At 41.8% G+C, this 21509-nt stretch overlaps 2 protein-coding genes across 5 annotated transcripts in view; both read right to left on the bottom strand.

Moving 5' to 3' along the window:
- LOC110961533 (large neutral amino acids transporter small subunit 4-like) overlaps window positions 1-5867 on the bottom strand; it is a 35879-nt gene extending 30012 nt beyond the window's left edge. The window contains exons 1-2 of one of the 2 annotated variants that reach the window (XM_022209198.2): window positions 5662-5867; window positions 2588-2809 (exon numbers count right to left, since the gene is read on the bottom strand). In XM_022209198.2, the coding sequence (XP_022064890.1) occupies window positions 2588-2747 (160 nt within the window). In that variant the 5' untranslated portion in view covers window positions 2748-2809; window positions 5662-5867. The remainder of the gene's footprint in view (window positions 1-2587; window positions 2810-5661) is intronic. The other variant, XM_022209197.2, reaches the window with a different exon arrangement.
- A 4135-nt stretch (window positions 5868-10002) lies between these two features.
- LOC110961527 (unconventional myosin-Ic) overlaps window positions 10003-21509 on the bottom strand; it is a 78661-nt gene continuing 67154 nt past the window's right edge. For all 3 annotated transcript variants that reach the window (XM_051957893.1, XM_051957895.1, XM_051957894.1), the window contains 14 exons: window positions 19715-19832; window positions 18376-18489; window positions 18040-18116; window positions 17880-17948; window positions 17675-17759; window positions 17224-17383; window positions 16327-16410; window positions 16135-16228; window positions 15990-16045; window positions 15764-15899; window positions 15285-15355; window positions 15089-15186; window positions 13383-13482; window positions 10003-13296 (listed from right to left, as the gene is read on the bottom strand). In XM_051957893.1, the coding sequence (XP_051813853.1) occupies window positions 13270-13296; window positions 13383-13482; window positions 15089-15186; window positions 15285-15355; window positions 15764-15899; window positions 15990-16045; window positions 16135-16228; window positions 16327-16410; window positions 17224-17383; window positions 17675-17759; window positions 17880-17948; window positions 18040-18116; window positions 18376-18489; window positions 19715-19832 (1289 nt within the window). In that variant the 3' untranslated portion in view covers window positions 10003-13269. The remainder of the gene's footprint in view (window positions 13297-13382; window positions 13483-15088; window positions 15187-15284; window positions 15356-15763; window positions 15900-15989; window positions 16046-16134; window positions 16229-16326; window positions 16411-17223; window positions 17384-17674; window positions 17760-17879; window positions 17949-18039; window positions 18117-18375; window positions 18490-19714; window positions 19833-21509) is intronic.

The raw sequence follows: 21509 nt of genomic DNA, 5'->3' as shown, positions 1-21509 counted from the left end.
TGGAGGAATTGTTCTGGTGAAATGTTTGCACGGAAGATGATAAGAAGTGTAACTAAAATGACTAACTCACTAAACAAATGAACAGGGCTTCTTGTTGCTTTATCAAAAACTTGAAATGGTCAGTGTGGTAGGCTGCAAACCTGGAGTTGTTTTCCATTCATAAATTCAATTTAAAAATCAGTGAAACAATAGACATTGGAAGGGGAAAAGACACCTCCACTCAATCTACATCCAGTGAGAGAGGTGAGGTTTGATAGTGACCAAAAACTGTTTCACTGAATATACTGTCATGTGGGTTTCACAACAGACTTGAAAAACCTTGAACTGATCCTTTACTGGACTCAGAAAAGCAGTAGAGACAACAGCAGCTGGATGAGACTCGGCATGTTCTCCATTAAATGCCATTTAACATTGTTCTCCGCAATGTCAAATGGCATTTAAACCTAATAACAGGATTCACACATCTCCTTCGCTTGCTACTAGCAGGACACAGCTGCATGTCCATACGTCTCTGCCCTGAAGATACACAAACACCTTAACCTGATCACAAGTAAACACAAAAACTGCTGATTTAATGCTGTCAGAGCCTTGATAGTTGTGGGTCGGGTTCCTGCAGAAAGAGCAGGGTCAAAGGCAAGAGACACCTAATGAGAACAGATAAACTGTCAGATAGAGAATTATATGCGAGACATTACCAGAGCTAAATAAAAGGTTTCATATGCGCAAATTAACCTGAAAAGCTTTCATCAGTGCTCCTCTGCAGGACACAAAGAGAGAAATACGCAGACAGACAATCAGAGGATCAAAGAGAAAAAGACAGAAAACAGTCTGTGTGGAGAATGAAGGGATGAACGGTCTCATTCACACATGGATCTGCTGCCGGGCAACATAAACAACTCTAACCCCATCAGTGAAGATGAACTGGCTCTTTTAAATATGCGGTTATGATTCACTTGACTTACACTGCCACAAGCATTGATCACCAAATCCTGGTAAGAAGGAACCAAAGTCCTGATCTGGTTGGATTTTGAGAGCCAAAGCAATTTTCTACAACCTACTAATGACCTGCTGAGTGCAGCAGCTCTGCACCACCTTTGATCACCGGGAGCCCAGGACAGAATAAAATAACAGAATAACCTCGTATGAACCATCTGTTGCTTTGTAGTGCAGAAACACTTCATGACTGCTTCTGAGGATTGTTTAGAATGAGTCTGCTGCTGGGATAATGATTTGTTTTCCTCAAGGGCTGCACAACTGTTGGATCAATAAGACCCTCTGTGTTTGCTCATGTGCAAGTAGCTGCTTTTCTCAAAGGTCCTCGGTGAGGGAACGACACATTGAGGATGTCGCAGTAAAATTTGGTGACACGTAAGCACTTCCTGAAGAGGGTTTTTAAACGCTTGTTTGCGAATCTGCATAATTCCACCTCACCCACACAGTTTAAAGTACCTCTGACTGTTGCTATCTGCCTGTTAAAGATGTTGGTTTCTGAACAGCTCAGGGATACTCATCATGCAAAGTATCCCCTTAACACCAATACTAACAATGATTAAATCAAAACGCCCAAAATGAGCCTGTGTTTGTAAGATACTTGATGGACACAACAAGCCTTATGACACTTTGGCTTGACAAATATACTCATGATATTAGTGTAGTGATGATTGACATTTATCATTTGTAACATGACCAACAAAACTGTGTGTGGTTTATTATTGGTTCATCGAATAATGTTCTTCATCTGACTGCTGTGTTATTATAAAAAAAATAAGTTTATCTCAGGTGACACTGGGGGTCCAGTGGAGGATGAAGTATTCAGATCCTTCACTTATAAAGAACGTCTACTCATTTTACACGTCAGCTGCTGACAAACCACACATCAAACTTTACCTGTGCTGTTCATTTACAGTTGCATTATGGGTAAGGAGGTGACAGAATAGAATAGCCACTTTAATTGTCAAACAGAGCATTCATCAGCTGGTGCACATCATGAATAAAATGTCGATGCAAAAACTCACCATTGGACTGGTAAGAAAACAAAATCAAAAATAATTCAAATTTGACTTTACAAAACATTTACAATATATACATGTAAGAATATATATATATGAAGAGTTCATTTGCATAAAACAGGTAACTCCATTTTCAAAAAACTCAGTTTTATTGTTTACTTGAGATAATAACACTAATAATTTATTTTTTCTCCATTTTGTCATATACACACCTGAATGAGTACACATCTGCACACAGGTTTTAACAAGAAAGAAGAGCATGTGGAATTAAAAAAAAAGACTTCTCTGTGGTTTTGGCTACGATTTATAGACATCTGGAACATGACAGAGGGCCATAAGTATACCATGTTTTACCTACGTATAAAGTACCTCAAGTACTTTAAAGATGCCCTCTGGAGAAAATCTACTTTTTTAACATTTCCATGTGGTGGTGTTTATATGCTGGAAGACACATTGCAGGATAAACAAGCAGCTCATTGCTGAGCATTTCCACCATGAAACTGTAGTGTACCATCTCAGGGACACTGAATAAACACACCCCACACTCCCACCTGGTTAAAGACAACGACACGACTCACCTGGTCTTTTGCACAGGTAGGAGTAGAAGCCCTCAGACTTGAGCATGATGAGCAGGGACGACCAGCCGAGCAGCACAGCAGAGAAAAGCAGGTTCTCGATGACCGCCGTCACCGCCATCCACCACCGGCGGGAGAAGGCCGTGGCCAGAGTGGGAGCCATGTCAGCTGGGTTAGAGGTAGCAGAGAGCTGACTGGATTTATGAGGGTTTAGGCTGCTGGAGCCTGGAACACAAGAGAGGAAGACGAGGTGATGAAAAATGATGTTGATGGTGATGTTGGCAGATGTTGAGTCACTCATTATTTACAGAGAGCTTCTACGGCTCTGTATAATTACGATTTATTTGAGCAATATCATCTCCTGCATGTTTTAGAGCTGCTTCAACTGTTTTTATGACTCTCTGAGCTCAGACTGTACACATTTCTTTGTTCAGTCTGTTGAAGATGATGATGATGGTGGTGGTGTAGGGGAGGACTATACGGAAAACAGCTGAGGCGTTTGAGGTATAAACCCCTCCTATTAACACCAAACCTCCCGCCCCCTGACGAATCTGATTGGCTCGTGGGTTTAAACAGTCTCCTCTGATTGGCTGCTGGTGACATAGCTGTGGCGGTAGCTACACGTGAGGCTGGTGTTGTGTTGTGCCCCTGTGGGAGAACACAGTGGAGGGCTCTTTACTGGGAGAAAACATGGTTTGACTTAAGTCCTACATTAATAATTCAGCTAAGAGCGTTTCTCAGTTTAATGCTAGCGCCCAGTTCTTCATTTTTACGTATCCAGTTTTCTAAAATTGGACGCCAACAGATTTAAAGCCTCCTACCTTGATGTGAATATCTATAAAAACTCAAAGCTGAACGGGACCCGACTAATCTCTGGATTTAGCGCTTTGTTTGTGTGGAAACGTGAACTGAAACGTTTCACTGTTAAAAGCGGGTTTCTGTAGAGCGAGACGGATCCACTTCGGTCAAAACAAACCGACTGTTTACCGAAAACTGTGCCGCACATGAACGCACCGCGAGCTCGAGCCGGTTCGAACCAGTGCGGCGCGAGAGTCACGGTGTGTGCGCGGGCGCTGCTGCTCACGCGCACATGAATTAGACCGTAATTACAGTAAATGTGGTAAATAAATACATTAAAATTAAAATAACCGATACATTAAACGGTGTAAAATGATGAATAATGTTCTTAAATCTAATTAATACTTTAAAACCAAAATAATAATCATGAAACCACTTGGTAACATTAAGTGATGTTTAAATATTTGATTATAAATGCAACTTTTATCGACATGCGCAGAGGACAAGAAGCAAAATGTATGTATAAAAGAAGCAGCAAAGGTACATTGCAAAGTGAAATGGAAGTATGAATGTGTTCAGATGTAAACAGTGTGAAGACTGAATGCTGTATGAGTAGAGATATAAATATCTTGATATGTTATGTATGCAGTAATTACAGTATGTAACAATAAATAAATACAAAGAGCTTTTGGTAATGTAAATGTGCTGGGTAAACAGCAAAGATAAAGACAGGTCAGTATAAATATAACAGGATAAAGGGCAGTGTGAACAGTGGATATGAGATGCAGATAAATCCTGATAGTGAAACTGTCCTTCTCTAGCATCCAAACACTTGAATCCATAACAGAAATAATGTGAAAAACTGCAATAGTTGGATCGTTTCCGACAGTTTTTGTTGAAAAAAAATAAAAAAATCACACCTGCCGCTTCGTGTCTTTTGTGTGACTGTTTGTGTGACTCTGAAGTTCCAGATGTGCCTCCAGCTCTGAGGACCACCACAGAATAAAGCTTCATATAAAAACACACCGACAGACTAACGCACCATATTTATGGAGTTTTTAAGGCCCGCACTTCACCGCACTGAGAACAATAAGACAAAGTGTGTTGCGGTGAAAGAAGAGCAGCCTAGGAACTGGTCTGAACTGGACTGAAATCATCCACACGATACACCCCCACTCCTGCCCCAATCTGCATCTCTCACCCCCTCCCTGTCAAGTTACCCCCGACAGCACAGCTCGGTTCCTGCTGGGAGTTTCAAAATAAAAGGCTAGTGGAGCTCGCTGCTTTTAGAACTCAATGAGGGGAATTACAAACACCGCAAATGTATCAGACGTGTTTATCTTTATACATTTGTTACAAAATTATATAAGGTTACTCGTGCTTTGAGTTTCTGCCTGTATTCATTTAATATTTTTTTCTGCTTTATTTTCTCATCTTTTATCCTTTTCTGCAACATATGCTGACTTTAACTTCTCTGGACTGATTTAGTAAATTTACTTGATTTAATTTAACTCCGTTTGTTTTTGAGAGTTTATCTTATATGCGTTTTTACAAATATGTTTCCTCCATATATTCATGTAAAACACTCTTGAATCTGTTAGGGTGCTGTATAAATAACCCCTCATGCCTTTATTTTGAAGGCTACCGTGTTCTTTCCAGGAACTACACGGTTTCTCTCTCAGCACTTTGACGCACATCTAGGCTAGAAGCTCTCAGCTGTTGGGTATCAACAACAGTGCAGAGGAACTGCCGTCCTGCTGCTCAGACAAAGACAGTAAACCAGGAACCAGCTGGTAACAAAAAGCACCACAGACCAGAGACTCTGCTTCCTCACAGCATCTTCTGTAGCAGCAGGAGGGTTTTCTCCTAGAAACAGCATCTCAACTTCCATGCAGCGTTGAATAAGCGCTCCAGTGTCAACATTCAAGCAGGATAAAGAGAAGAGAAGCAGGCGAGGAAGTGATCTGTTATCACAATGAGAGAGACGATTGCACAGACTCTCAGACTGATCTGATCAGCTCTGAATGTCAGCAGCAGATCAATACTGATCAGAAGGTGTAAACTGATCAACAGAGAAGTTGTGTTTCAGCAGCTTCCTCTCTGCAGCATTAAACAAAGACACACAAACACACAGGAAAGAGGCTCAGAGTGGAGCAGCAGCAGCAGAAATCTGCCTCTCATGGGTTATGTCACTGTGAGATTCTGGTGATTCCTCTCACCAAACGGTGAGTCAGCCTGAGCTCCGGTGAGCGGCTCCGGTGGAGCATCCTCAGCCTCACCTGAGCGCCTGGTCCGGGGGCAGGAGGACGGAGCTCCGGCCTCAGGTCACTTCCTCCTCTGCGACTCCGAACGTCCCTCGAAGACAAACCAGAGAGCAGAGGTGTTCTCCTCATGCAAGATGCTCCTCTGCTTTCTCTGGCTCTCAGTTTTCTGCTGTCATCTCTCATCGTTGCAGATTTATAGCAGCGCAGCAGCGGTGCACAAACAACAGCGGCTTCCTATTGGTCCGCGGCTGAGCTAGAGACCAGCGGCAGCCAATCAGAGAGCGCCCAGGGTACACGTGTGTTGTTTCTCAATCCTAAAAAACACCGAAGGGGTGAAACACGTTCTCAGTCTGTTTGGTCTGGAACAGCTGATACTGATGGAAAACAAAGTAGCTTTAAGAATGAAACCAGAACAGAATCATTGATAAAATAAAACAGAAATATTTCTACAGCTGATATAAAAACACAACCAGCTGTCATGAACAACCAGCTGGCATGAAGCAACAGGGGCTGGTTAAAGGTGAAACACTTGTACAATAACAGAACCTTTAGGTGTAATCGAACCAACCTACACATTTAAACAAAGACAGATGTTTAGCTGTAAAAGTCTTCAGACCTGTTCAGAGGATTCTTTGTTGTGACTTGATCATCTCAGGGGAGGAGCTGATTCTCCACCAACACTGTCCACATCTGTGTTTCCTGACTGTTTTCTGTAGCTATTCGCCCATCACGTGTATACGGCGGCACCCTGTTTACTCTCAGCTTCATGCCAAACTGCTAATTCATAGAATACAGCAGGGGAGGGTTGACATGGCCCGGTGGAGAGACCAGGTGGAGACAGAACCCAGCACCCAGACAGAGGGATGTCCTCAGCCTGGCGACACCTGCTGGCTGTTGCCTATCAGGACATCCAGTGTTCACTCTGGACCTTATATTCAGGCTCATTCCACTGTGGTAATAATAGAAAGCATCCATCCATTATATATACACCTCTTAATCCTCATTAGAGGGGCTGGAGTCTGTCCCAGCTGACTGAGGGTGAAGGCAGGGGACACCTGGACGACATATAGAGACAAACAATCACTCACATTTACAGGCAATTTAGAATCACCAATTAACCTCAGCATGTTTTTGGACTGTGGGAGGAAGCTGGAGAACCTGGAGAAAATCCACGCATGCACAGGGAGAACATGCAAACTCCATGCAGAGAGATCCCAGGCTGGGACACGAACCGGGGATCTGATAGCTACAATACAACAGAGCTAACCACCAAGCCACTGTCCACAGAAAATGTACTTACTACTCCTAAATAATGACTTTGTGTTCCATTTCTGATGGCTGTAGACAAACAGTGTGGTCTGGAGGAGAAACAGCAGCAAGAAGAGCTCTCATCTCTTCTTCATGGCTGATATGTTTGTTTCGATGTTTTTGTAGCACTTTGAGATTTTATATGTAAAGTGCATTATAAATTAAAGGTGTTATTATTATTATTATTATTATTATTAATATTTACTCAGTACAGATTGAGGCTATCGTAACATTGCAATTTAATCTGAAATGATAGAAAACTTCACTTTAAGTGTAAACACTGGATACAGATAATTATTTACAGCCATGCCAACTTTTGATTCATAGTAAATGTGTATTTCTTCTGGCTCAGAATTATCTGAACAGAAGACAGTAAAATGTTGTGTTTGAGGTGTTGACGATGAATTTTAACTATAATATCAAGTGTAATTAATGTTAAAGCTTGTATTTGTCGCCACATCACTCAGTCAGCTGTTGCTAATGATATTTCTGCAGATCTATTCTGGGATTTTGTTCCTCTTTGTGATGATCTCCAGATCTTTGGCTTTGAAGCTTCCTCAGGTCAGGACTGTCCAACATGTTCATATTGTTTTCTGCTCACGTTTATTTCACCACTTTTCCAGTGCGCTTTTCTCTAGACTGCTTGATGTTTCTTCCCCAGTCTTAATGTATTTCTCTCCTGTCATGATACCATTTACTTTAACAAGGCTCACCGGTCCATCGGCCTAAAAACACCCTCAAAGCATGACTCTGTGTTTGACTGTGGTCATGGTGTTTCGGGGTTGAATGCTCGTCTTTCTGTCATCCCTGCATCCAAACAGCTCCATCTCCATCTCATCCCACCACCAGAAGCTTTCTTCTTTGTCCAGGTGAGCTTGAGTTGGAAAACTATGAACTCTCATTATTCAGAGTGGTCTGTCTCAGAATCATGTTATTTTACAGGATTATTATTAGTGACTCATTAGTGTGAACTTCACGTCAATGTTGCAGCTGCAGCTAATTCATATTGCTTTATATACTGCTGGGTAGGTTAAGTTGTAATAATAAAGAACACTTTATTAGTTGATTTATATTTTACATGCAAAATAAATCTACAAAAAATACTACTATATATACTACAAATGCAGTGGAACACAAAATAACACTTACCTTCAAAACATACTGAAGTGAAGTAGGAGTAGCATAGATGGAAATACTTACAGAAAGTACATAAAAAGTAGCATTCCACCACATGTACAGTGTTTTATCTGTAACTCATGGAGGGATTTATCTCGTGTCTTTGTGCTGTTTGTTTATGGGAACGATCCAAATGACTGACAGTTACTAACTGCATATTGTTACACATCACTGCAGCTGATGGATTAAAACTCAGGACTACCTGGCATAGATTCAGGGGCCAGAGGGCCAGAGGGGCCCCTAAGCCAGAGCCTGAGTGTGAAGTGACTCTTATAATCCAGGCCTTATTCTCCTCTTTATTAGTCTTTGTTTATTAAGAACCAGGAGGGATTTTACTATTAGATTGTAATATTATATCATTTATTTGTGCCTGTGCTTGTGTCTTGATAACTCTTGTTTCTGTATGACACCAAAATATCGAACAAAATTAGCAGGGACCTGAGTTCCCTGTTAACTACCTCCCATACTGAAATGTTTATTGATATTAAATACCATCTAACCCAACATTTGAATCCAATGTTTAAGGATTGTGTGGAGCTGAGGCACAAGTCTCAAACTGGGATCAAAACACAGAGAGATGATGAAGCAGTAGATCAGCAGAAGGATGGACATATGGAAAGATAGAGTTTGGGTATGAGTAGTGATTATTTAGGGCTAGCATGAATTTTAGCCATGACCAGATTAAACTGATACATTTGGTTGTTCAGAATGGGGTTTGTCCATGACACTTGCTGTTTCTTTGAACTTTTTAACCACCTTCACCACCGTGGAAAAGCCAAGTGGAATCCTCCTTGGATGACGTTCATTCATCTGCGACCTTTCCATACATCCATCCTTCACATCCACTGAAAAATACCAGTTCAACTCTTTCTTCTTTCAAGAAAAGCTATATTTAATCTGAAAAACATTATAGTTGATATTTCCTCTGTGCCCAGACTTTAGGGACACCCTTTACATGCTCATCTGCATTTTTAATGCATGTTCATGTTTTCCATGGTTCATGAGTGGCGGCACAGTGGTTCAGAGGACTGTGGGAAGAAGCTGGAGCATCCAATGAGAACCCACACAGGGAGAACATGTGAACTCCACACAGGAAGACCCCAGACCCAGAGTCAAACCCACGACCTTCTAGCTGAGACGGCAGTGCTAACCACTGCTCCACGTGCTGCCCAACTATATTCACCATTTGTATGAAATTATAAATCAAGTCATCAAGTTGAAAATTTCCTGAGCGCCTCAAATGTTTCCCAACCCTTTAAGCTTCAGTGTACCGCCGGCGGTACACCTACTAATTTGCATAGGAATTTCAAGAATGTCCGACGGCTGCAAACGCGATTATACAAACACTATACACCGATGGAAAGCTTAGATTCTCATGAATCCGCCGGTATAAACCACTTTCAGATGCGATTACCACAGCGGGTGAGAAAAACACATTTGTCCGACAAAAACAAATATTCATCCATCCGTTCTCTATACACGGCTTCAAAGCACACAGCGCGACTCACATTTCCGGGTTTATTATTACACACAAAAAAAAGATTCCACAAAAAACGGCCATAATCCAACCTTTTACATCAGATGACACAAGCCAGTAAACTATTTTGTCCAAAACATGTCCTGACGTCGGTATAAAATCCCCGAATCGGTCGTTTTCAAGGAAATGCACCTCCCGATGCGCGTCCAATATTCCCCGTATTTTTCGTAATTTTTTTTATTTAAAAATAGAATATTAGCGATTTTTTGTACTGAAAACGGCTGGAATTGACTGAAGCTTAAAGGGTTAAAATAATCAGTTAAAAACCTGTGAGGTTTGGTAAAGCCCTGAAGCCTCACAAAGCTGAAAGTGAAAACAAACAACACCCAGTAAGATTTGTATTTATTTTTCAAATTTATTTTTCAAATCTTAAGTATCTTGTTTTTAGTGTGTTTTAATTATACATAGGTTTGGTGCATACAGTAAGTCAAGACTGATAAGAGGAGTGCATCTGTAAATCAACAGACAGACATGGGACTTGGTTTGAATAAAGCTTATGCACAGAGAGGGCAAACCTTTAGACACACTGACAGTCAAAGAGGTATTTCTCTCCCCACACAGTTGTATTGCTATCCAACAAAGGCACATGAACAAGTTTGCGTTAACAAACGACACTAAAAGCTTTTTCTCCCCAAATGTTTCACATCATCAAACCTCGCTTGGCTTGAAACTCTCACTTTATAACACAGAACACAAACTGTACAAATACATCTCCCTCCTGCAAAATAAACATTGACACAGTAATATCATATTAATCATACAACACAATCACTAGAAAATCAACAGGGTCTTTGGCTAGTAAGTGCAGCAGCACAGTCCTGCCTCGCCACCCAGAGCCATGCAGAGAAAAAGTTCTGCCACTGAGTGAAGTCGGGCAAACAGGAAGAGAAACAACAACTTGGAAACATTTTGGAGCTCCTCTCAAAAGGTTTTGGTAACAACTTTTTCTCCGCCTGTCTTTGGTCTCACCTGCAGGCTTCAATCAGAGTTAAGATTAGAGAGAGAGAGGTTTAAAGTAGGACTGGTCTGTAGGAGGCCTGACACCACAACTAGAGCCACTTTGCTATGAAACGTATGTAAAAGATGGCTGTAGCAACCATGAAATAAATTCACACCATAAACTCATTCAGATAATGTTTACTAAGGGAATAAACTAAGTGGAGATTTTCTAACAAACTTCTATCCAACTAAACTTCCTTCTTGCAATCAGGGGTCGCCCCCTGTTGGCGGTCAGAAAAATACAGGATTAGTACATTTCCACGATAGAATCACTTCTCAGACCAGCAGGCTACATCCATCTTTTATGTACAGATTTACCAAAGATTTCAGTGTCAAATGACATATTTTAGCTATAAGAGTGGATTTTCTACCCAGAAAACCCTTCTTATTGGGGTTAAATGAGAAAACGGGTTAATTCAATATCAGACTACAGCCACAGAACAGTTAGCTAGGCTCAGTGTGAAAGGAAAAAGCTAGCCTTCCAACAGACTGCACTGGAACATGAAACACTTTTGAGATTACATTTCATTTGGATAACATGTTTAAAATACAGAAGTAGTAGTTTTCGTGTTTTTAAAAAAATCTTTAGTCACAGCTAACCTGCTCATTCAGCTAAGCTAAGCTAGCTGTCTCTGTGGTGTAGCTTCATATTTAGCGTACAGTCGTGACAGTGACACCAATCTTCTCATGTGACTTTTGGCTAGAAAGCCTTCCCTACAATGTCAAAGTATTTCCGTTAAAGAAACATCTATATAACACAGAGCTCTTACAAGCTTCGGTCTAAAACTACTACTTTTGGTCTCCTCCTGCATTTCAGCTAAACCCAGTTGTGAAGAGCACTACCTACTGCACTGAACGGAGCTTTAAAGTGTGACTCTCAGTCTTGCGCAGGGCTATGGTGGTAAAAACCAAGAGATATTTTAAGAAAAAAAAACTGCTGTGAATTCATATTGGTCTTAGACTAGTCAAGCGTAGTCGCAGCTAGACAGAAGCTACTGAAGCCGTACTAAACTCCCTTGCAGACTTGCTTCGAGGACTCTGTTCCACACATACATCTATCCACATGTTCTGAACACGTGTGCTATTACCCCAGGGTTCTGCATGGATTCAAGGAGATGATGAATTTGCGTCACGTGAACCTTTCGCATTCTCAGACGTGGACAGCATAACACTGGTCTAAAGCTTTGACTATACAACAGTGTAGACGAGAACTCAAACAGCTGTGACACCTACAGACATGGAGGTGTCATTGTACTACTTTTGTAATCCGTGGCATTCTGACTGCAGAACTTGTTGCATTCATGCACAGCAGGTCATGTCCACGTATTCTGATCATACACATGAATAGTGTTTATGTGAACTATTGCTCCTGTAGCGTAATTGCTGTGCAGACACATATGCAGAGCGGTCAGCACCAACTTGGACAGATAAAATTCACATCAGGCCAACCTCCAACAAGTACAACTCGGCCTCTACACGTGACTTACAGAAAACAAGATTAAGCTAGAGTGTAGAGAAGAAAAACAGAGAAGATGTAGGCGAGTACGTAGAGAGATTCTGGGGCTTTGTGGTCGTGAATGAGGGCAGTGAGCTGTACATGCAGCTGCTGATGGTCCAAGAGTCAGTCAGAGGATGACGGGATTCTATCTACACTGAACTCGACTCATTCTTGAGTGTCATGGTTTTCACGCATCAATCAAGACCTCTTGAACTGTTATGAATGAGTTAGTCAAGCAGAAAGGCACAAGCACGTGGCGTCAAGGCAAATGACTGCTGCTTTCTCTCTTCTTTCCCTTCACCTTTCTTTTGCTTCTACCTCATCCACGTCTCACATACTTAGGTCATCTTTTTGTGTTGTAGTGATTTCCCCACAATCAGTGTCCTTTCTATTCAACATCTGTACACATTAATATTCTTGAAATATATTCAGTAGTACATCCAACTATTTATTCAGATGTAGTGAGATACAGTCTGACACTAGGAGTTTCGTTTGCACTAAAGCATCACTGTATGATTAAAAAGTTGTTCTTCCCCATGCCTGAACCTTTCAACAGCGGTCCTACGTACTGTCGGCCTTGATCTCAGCACCTCTCTCTACGCGTCAATAACAAGCCATCTGCCCCGGGTAGAAAAGTAGTCCCAGGAAGCCAATCAAGTCTATGAATCAAGCAGATAAAGCAAACAGGAGAAAAGAGGCAACAGGCAACAGCTAACTGACTTTCGTCAACAACAGTCCCCTTCTTCTCTCTTATTCCAACTCTTCCCTCATTGTTTTCTTGGTCATGTTCCCAAATAAAGCACAATTAACAAGCATAGTGCAAGAAAAATGCACCAAAGTATTTGTTATTCCTTGGCCTCATATATAAAATCTGAATATTCAAACAGCAACAGTATTAATCCCAAAAATATTATATATAAACATAAATATATCAATTAGTCTTGCTGGATTTTTATTTGTTTTTCTTTGTTGTTTTTTTTTTTTTATTGGAAGCACACGCCACTGGTGTAGTGACAGCTGGCATCTGATTGGCTTAGGCAGAGCGGGTCTGCGGTTGTGTGATTGGAGGATGGGAGAGGTCGGGAGTGTGTGGTCAGAGTGGCCATCATCTGGAGTTCAGTCTGGGAGCCGTCTGGAAGAAACCCACGAGAGGAAAATGTCACAGCACAGGTCAACAGGAAGAGTGTGAGTCACAGCTGACAGACTGAGTCCACTCACCACAGACAGGTGTCCGTTCTTAGCCTTGGCCACCAGTAGTTCTGATCCGGGCGTGAAGTCTATGATCCCCTCTTTCCCCTGACCCACTGCAAACTTTATACTGCGGGGCAAAAGGGGGCAGTTAGACTGGGTTACATTTATTTCAGTCTCAAAGCAGGTGACTGAGTGAAGATGCTGCTGGAGCTTCTCCGTCCATGTGCTCTCTACACTTGAATCAGGTTACGTGAATTAAAGGCTATGAGTGCAGACTTTTCACAGCTTTGGGGTATAATGTGAAGAAGATTTATTTTCGCTGGTGAATCTGTTGGCATATCTCCAAGATCAGACCAATTCTGTCTTGTCAGGATGCTGAGGTCCTAATTCACGCTTTTGTTTCCTCACGCTTAGACTGCTGCAATGTTCTTTTATCAGGTCTGCCAAAGAAGAGCCTTCGTGGTCTCCAGATGGTCCAGAACCAGCAGCTCATGTTCTGACCACAGTGAGTAGATACGATCATATCACTCCAGTGCTGGCATCGCTGCACTGCCTACCTGTTCATTTTGGACAGACTTTAAGGTGCTGCTACTAACCTACAAATTGTAAATGGAATTGCCCCATTGCACCTGTCCAGTCTGGTGGACCCGAATATCCACCCTGGTTGTCCATTAACCGAGAACTGGACCTTTAAATGTCCCAAAGGTCCGTAAAAAGATGGTTGGGGAATGGGCTTTTTCATTCTGGGCACCAACATTATGGAACAGTCTGCCTGCTGAAATCAGACAGGCAGCTTCCATGGATGCATTTAAAACTAAGCTGAAGACCCACTGGTTTACTTTTACATATGAATCTTAAATCGTTTGTTCTACTGACGCCTTCTTTATTGTTTTTAAACTTGTTTATTAAAAAAGAGTGAATTTAATTCTTTGTAAACAATACTTGACAGAGGGAGAAGGTTTCCTCCAGTTGACAGTTCTAATCTTTCTTGCAATCAGCAAGAAACACATATCTGTGATCTTTGTCATCAATACTCTCAGGAGGAATTCCAAACAGAAAACACATTGGATCCATAGAAAGGTTAACACTGAATATAGTTTCCATCATAAGCTTAATGTCCTGCCAATACTGAGATAGTACCGTAAAACGGGGCTATAAGGGACAGCGGGGCAATAAGGGACACTTTTCCAGAAAATGTTATAAATGTAATTCTGCGGTTTTTACCTAGATTTCTTTAAGAATTCATGGATAATTGATAAAAACAACACAAAAACACATCCTGCTCAACATAAAAACCGCAGAATTACATTTAAAACTTTTTCCGGAAAAGTGTCCCTTATTACCCCGCTGTCCCTTATAGCCCCGTTTTACGGTACTGAGCAGTCCCAAAAAATATGTGTGTGATCTGCCACCAGCATAATGGGAAAGTGTTTTTAAAAAAAATCAAGACTACTAAAGGGGTTCTTATTGTTTTGTTTTTATTGTTTTTCTTCTGTTTTTACTGTTTGACTCTTTGACTAAAAGTGCTTTATAAATAAATGTATTATTATTACTACTACTATATATCGAGCACCTATTTAGTCAAGCTTTGCTGAAAGTGTCAAACTGAAATTCTCCTGTTTCATTCAGCAGACACTTTCATCCAAAGCGACGCACATCTGAGAGCAGACACAACACAAGCATGGATCTGTGGGTACTCTAGGCGTTTTCTGTGCCAGTGCTCTGCTTCTCACCTGCCCTGGTTGATGTTGATGTTGTTGATTTTCTCAGCACAGATGGCAATCTTGGTCAAGGTCTCGATCACATGGTCGCTCTGCAGAACCACGTCTCCCTGGAAGGACACATCGCACAGTTAAAACTCGCACGTTCACAAAAAAAAACTGCACGTGATCCTGCAGCTGCAAAGCAGTTCCATGATCTTGGCTTCACCTTCTGTTTGTTGTCGTCACTGGGCACGTGCAGGACAAACAGGCCGTCACTCAGAGAGCTGACTGAGATGCCTGCAGGGGAACAGACAGTTCAGATGACATGAGTATGGTGATTTAGCAGAGCTCCTGGCTGGACTACAGCCACGACGTCACATGAGACACCGGTAAAAGATCTGCAATGATGCTAGCATCAGCAGATTAGCTAGCCGAGGCTCTAACTACCTCACATGAAAACACACTGAGGAAGCTGACCTTCGCTGGCAAAACAGGGAGAATCTGTTTCACCTTTTCTGCCTTCAGTTGATCTTTTTCATGGAACTAAACAGTTGATTTTTCACACTTAAACTAAAATGAATTTGTGTGATTGTTTTGGTGTAATGACAACCAACACTGTAAGGTACTGTAGAAGTGAGTGGGTAATGAATAGCAACTCCACCGCTGTCACTACCCAAGGAAATAACTTTTCTGTTGACCTCTGACCTTTCAGGGCTCCATAATCGATGCGCTGCTTGAGCTTGCCTTCCTCTGCGATTACGGCACTGTTACCGGTGAGCAGCAGCTGGCGGGGCCGAGGTTTATAGCCTTTCCTGTCGTACTTGGTGACTGGCACTGCATACTGTGAACAGAGGGGATGGAGGTCAGTACGCTGCTCATGGTGAGCTCACAGATAAAACTTCAAATGGATTCTGCTCAGAGGTTTACTAACCTTCATTTTCTCGCTGCCCAGAGCCTGCAGCACCTTAGGGTTGATGTCCTCACCATCTGAGCAAACAAACGTGGATTTGTTTTAACGTGAACAGTATGAAGCGTAGAGCTGATCAGTTTTATCAGGAAAAATGCTGGAGTCTTACTAAGCCTCGTGCTGACAAACAGTTTGGGCACGCTCTGTGGGTAGTTGTCCTTCTTGTCCTTGAAGAGCTCACTGGCGATCATCTTCTGCTCCATCTATCAAACAGGTTTGATGACAGTGAACAAAATGCAGGAAGAACAAAACTAACAGATTACAAAGAGTGTGTCTTGACCGTTGATGGTAAGATTCTCACCTGATGTTTCCACTCAGGACTGATCTTCTTGCAGTAACTCCACACCATGTTCTGCATGCACAGCTTACGCAAATGCTCCGATGCCTACAGACACACAGAGTTTTGTTTTTTTACAACATGTCTGCTGGCCGAACAGCTTCAATTTTCAGTAGCTAAACACCGATCAGCCTCAACATTCTGACCACTGACAGGTGAAGTGAATAACATCGATCATCTTGATTTAATGCAATGTTCTGCTGGGAAACCTTGAGTCCTGACATTCATGTGGATGTTTGACATGTATCACCCACCTAAACACTGCAGGTCAAGAAGCCCCCTCAACCCCCATGGAAACAGCAGTCCTTGATGCCAGTTTCCACCCTCAGCAGGACAATGAACCCACACACACACACACACCCCAAAACTACTCAGGAGTGCCACAGGGAACATTACAGAGCTAAGATGTTCACTCAGGTTTCACACTCCCACAGATCCAAATCTGACTGATCATCTGTGGGATGTTCCAGGATAAGTCTGGTCTAAGTAGGTCCCAGCCTGCAACCCACAGGACCCACAGAATTCACTACCACCATCCCCAGAGGTCCTGTGTCCATGAACCACTGGATCAGAGGAGTTTTAGCAGCATAAAGGAGACCAACACAATATTAGGCAGGTGGTCATGATATTATACCTGATCGGTGTATACGAGACCCCCACTGGAAGTGTGAGTAAATCAATCATTGCATTTTGTGTCATGAATTCAAGTGTGAACAAAATGATATGACCGAATGATGCAAAATATTGACACCTGTGAGTGACAGTGTCCTAATAAAGTAAAAATGTAAGTGAATATTAATAGAAAAATATAACTGTCTGATTTTCAGCTTTAACGGTACTTGATTAAGTTTAAATTCCCACCTCTTTGAGAGCAGCTGGAGGAGTCGGCCAGCTCTTGTCCAGAACATTCTTGGGCAGGTTTCTGCGCAGGTTCATGAGGAAGGAGTAGCGCACGTAATCCAGGAAATACTCGTTCTCTGGACAGCGCTCCTTGTGGCGGTAGATGAAGCCTTTGACAAACCTGAGGTTGACAGAGGAGCAGGAAGAATAAAGTTTTTGAAAGGTTTACATCATCTTAACGCAAGTTACCTGTCCTGTAACGCTACAAAGCTAATCATCATACAGTCTTCTGAATAAAACATGACATCTGAAAACCTAAATTTAAGGTAGTATCTAGTAAATGCAGATAACCATGAACATGAAACGCACATTTCTGTCCTCTACATTTTACTAGCTGATGTTCCCACACACTTGCTCTCTCAGTAAGCAGTGTATTGTGCCATCTGCTGGCCGGCTCTCGTATGACGTGTACCTGCGTATAGTGTTGGCGGCCTGCCGTCTGCGCTGGGCCCTCCTCTTAGCCAGGATCCCCCTCCACCACGCCTGGACCGCAATAGCTGCAAGGACCAGCAAACACAATACACTTAACACATACCTGTAAACCAACAAATAAGTTTCTGGAGTTTGTTTTAAAAACAAGTCATAGATAAGACAGAAATAAGAGCCAGCTCCCTCACCTGAAGTCCTGAGTTTTTGGTATTTGGACTTCTGGCTGTAGCCTTTCCATCCTGCCTGTAGCTTGGTGGCTGTGTGCCGACAAAGAGACAACAGTTCAAATCTGCAGCACAGTATTTCCTGAATACATAAGGAACAATCTGTCATGTTATCGACTCTTACCAAGACTATGTTTCCTGGTCTCCAGTGCATCCTCGGTAGCAAACAGGGTCTTTGGGAAACGGATGAAGATTTTGGATCTATATGATTAAAAACCAAACACACTCAATCAAATGCACTTTATGCAGCATTAAAAATCTGCAAAAAAGTGAATATCAGGGGGAAAAAAAGCTAAAGCAGGATTTTAAACATCATAAATGACAACATATGAAATAAAAAATATAGAAGGGATTAAGCAGAATCGTATCTGACATTTCTACTGAAGCGTCTGCTCTGAGTCCTCTGACTCATGAAAATGTACATTTTTATATCTTCATCTGACACATTAGTGCTGCTGACCTGCCCAGTTTGTACTCTTCTGGCTTGTATCCCAGATGTTTGACCAGTGTGGACACTCCATCTGACAGCTTCCCTTGCCAGTTAGGCCACGTGTCCGGACACAGGGACTTGTACCTAAACAGACAAGACGGAAAACACAACGTTAATAAACAGCAGAAATAAACCCTGAAGGCTGAAGACAGAACCCTCCAGCTGAAAGTCTCCAGTCTCCACCACTGCTACAGTTCAGCGATGAGTCACAGGGAGGTTCAGTGTGTATGATGAGCTTGTTGATAGAATTCTGGCAAGAGAACATCTGGGAGCCAAATCACTGATCAATAGATAAATATTCTCTTATTTGATTGAGTGCTTCAAGTCTTTTTTCCTTGTTCCAGCCTCTGATGAGTCTAAATTTAGTGCTTTTCACTGTTGAATGTGTGTAGGTGGAATATCTTTAGAATTCAGTCTGTTGCTAAGACAAAACGAAGAAACTGTGAGAGGCATTTTCACTATTTCTATTTCTAAGATTTCACCCTATGTATACACTTGACAGTCTTACTGAGAGCAGCGGATGAGCTAGCAGGGGGCTAGTGTCTTGGTAAGGACATCTTTACAGGACAGGAAATGTCCAAAGACTTCACCAGAGACTATGCTGCTACATAATGATGAGCCACTAAATCTTGTTGCACCTGGAGGAATAATATTACCACGACAACACATACTTCAGATTGTGTGGTTTCAATCATACTGAGGTCAAAGGAGTACTTCATATTATTGCAATTCTGTTAAATCTGCTACTCAGCCCAAATGAATCCTCTGTCAAAGGTTAATGTGCTTCAGTTAGTTATGACCCCCACCATTACTCTGAACTTTCTCAGTTCAGTTTTGTGTATTATTGATCAAAAGTGACTGGACTCTGGGTTTTAGCAGGTCTCTGACTACTACAGCACTATTTCTGAAAAAGGTTCTGATTGGGTTCTGTGGTTTGCAGTGGATTGTTTTTGAAGTGAATTAAAAACTCTGCATCAAATCATCCTGTGTATCTCTCAGCTGTACTAATATGAACAGTTGTACTAAATTAGTAATGTACACTTAGTTCCCACATTATATTTAGTCCAGCTAGTGAATATTTCTATTGTTTGTCCTCCTCATATGCATCAAAAACTGTAGACTTCATTCAAATATAACATAAAACCTGGACACTAGTCTTGGTGAAGGAGCGACTGCTGAATTGGATTGTTTTAAGTTTTAGCTTGATGTACCAGTGGGTGTTTAGCTGTGATGAGTGTTGGTACAGTTACAGTGTTGACATGAGTTTGCACCACATTGTTATAAAAGCAAAGAAAAAGTGGCTGATCACCTCTGCAGGAAGACCTCGTAGCGACGTCTGTAAGCAAAGCCGGCTCTCCTCACCCTCAGATTCTCCATCAGTCCCAGATACTTGACCTGGTGACGGATCAGCACTTCGTCAAATCGACCTGGGACGGGGAGGAGAGGGAGAGTGGGGTCAACTCACACTGAGAAAAATGTTAACGCCTGCTGGGCAAAATGAACCAGAGAAAACCAGTAAATGCAAAGCAGCAGGAGTAGGAGTGACAGAGGACAGAGAAACAGTGTGAAACCAACAAAAGGTCGACTGTGGAGGGAAACAAAGGCCGGCCCGATATACTGACGACCACACGGAGAGCCACACTGCGGCTTCTGATGCAGCAGAAAACAAACTGTTTGGGTTGGAATTAGCGAAAGCTCAGGATTAGCATGACGTTTGTGGGGGAAAAAATACTGTATTAGCTTGATGAGCTGCTAAGCTGCTTCTGCTGTGTTTACAGGAACTCTTACATAAATGTGGCAAGAATCCTTTGAAAACTACCAGAGTACAGACGCAAACACCCAGAAGACTCTGAATCAGCTGTGAAAGGTACAATCTGCACAATATTTTAAAGTCCAAATGCCACCGAATATGTAGAACTATGTCATTTTGAAAACACGAATTTCTACAATGTGAATTTGAGTTGACATGACATGACTTTCTGAATTTAAAGAACAAGTACAGATATTCAGAGTCGGACACAAATATCGGAACTTGAATTCAACAACATAAATTAAACTCGATAAAGTAAACATTTGATTGCTGTGACATTTAAATTCCAATCTCACACATTCAACTAACTTATATTCAGGGTAATCTCACACTACTGACTTTTAAGCTTCTATGGAGGTCACCATAAGGACTAGTCATGCCTACTGTACCTCATCTTTTTTAGGTTTTCCAGAAACTTTATCATCTTCATCTATACACACGTGGACAAAATTGTTGGTACCCCTCAGTTAAAGAAGGAAAAACCCACAATTCTCACTGAAATCACTTGAAACTCACAAAAGTAACAATAAATAAAAATTTATTGAAAATTAAATAATCAAAATCAGCCATCACTTTTGAATTGTTGATTAACATAATTATTTAAAAAAACAAACTAATGAAATAGGGCTGGACAAAAATGATGGTACCCATAACTTAATATTTTGTTGCACAACCTTTTGAGGCAATCACTGCAATTAAACGATTTCTGTATTTGTCAATGAGCGTTCTGCAGCTGTCAACAGGTATTTTGGCCCACTCCTCATGAGCAAACAGCTCCAGTTGTCTCAGGTTTGATGGGTGTCTTCTCCAAATGGCATGTTTCAGCTCCTTCCACATATGTTCAATGGGATTCAGATCTGGGCTCATAGAAGGCCACTTTAGAATAGTCCAACGCTTTTCTCTCAGCCATTCTTGGGTGTTTTTGGCTGTGTGTTTTGGATCGTTGTCCTGTTGGAAGACCCATGACCTGCGACTGAGACCAAGCTTTCTGACACTAGGCAGCACATTTCTCTCCAGAATGCCTTGATAGTCTTCAGATTTCATCGTACCTTGCACACTTTCAAGACACCCTGTGCCAGATGCAGCAAAGCAGCCCCAAAACATTACTGAGCCTCCTCCATGTTTCACCGTAGGGACAGTGTTCTTTTCTTCGTATGCTTGGTTTTTGAGTCTATGAACATAGAGTTGATGTGCCTTACCAAAAAGCTCCAGTTTGGTCTCATCTGTCCAAAGGACATTCTCCCAGAAGCTTTGTGGCTTGTCAACATGCATTTTTGCAAATTCCAGTCTGGCT

Source organism: Acanthochromis polyacanthus, chromosome 13 (assembly GCF_021347895.1).
Source record: "Acanthochromis polyacanthus isolate Apoly-LR-REF ecotype Palm Island chromosome 13, KAUST_Apoly_ChrSc, whole genome shotgun sequence".
NCBI lineage: Eukaryota > Metazoa > Chordata > Actinopteri > Pomacentridae > Acanthochromis > Acanthochromis polyacanthus.
This window is presented reverse-complemented; position numbering and strand designations above follow the sequence as displayed.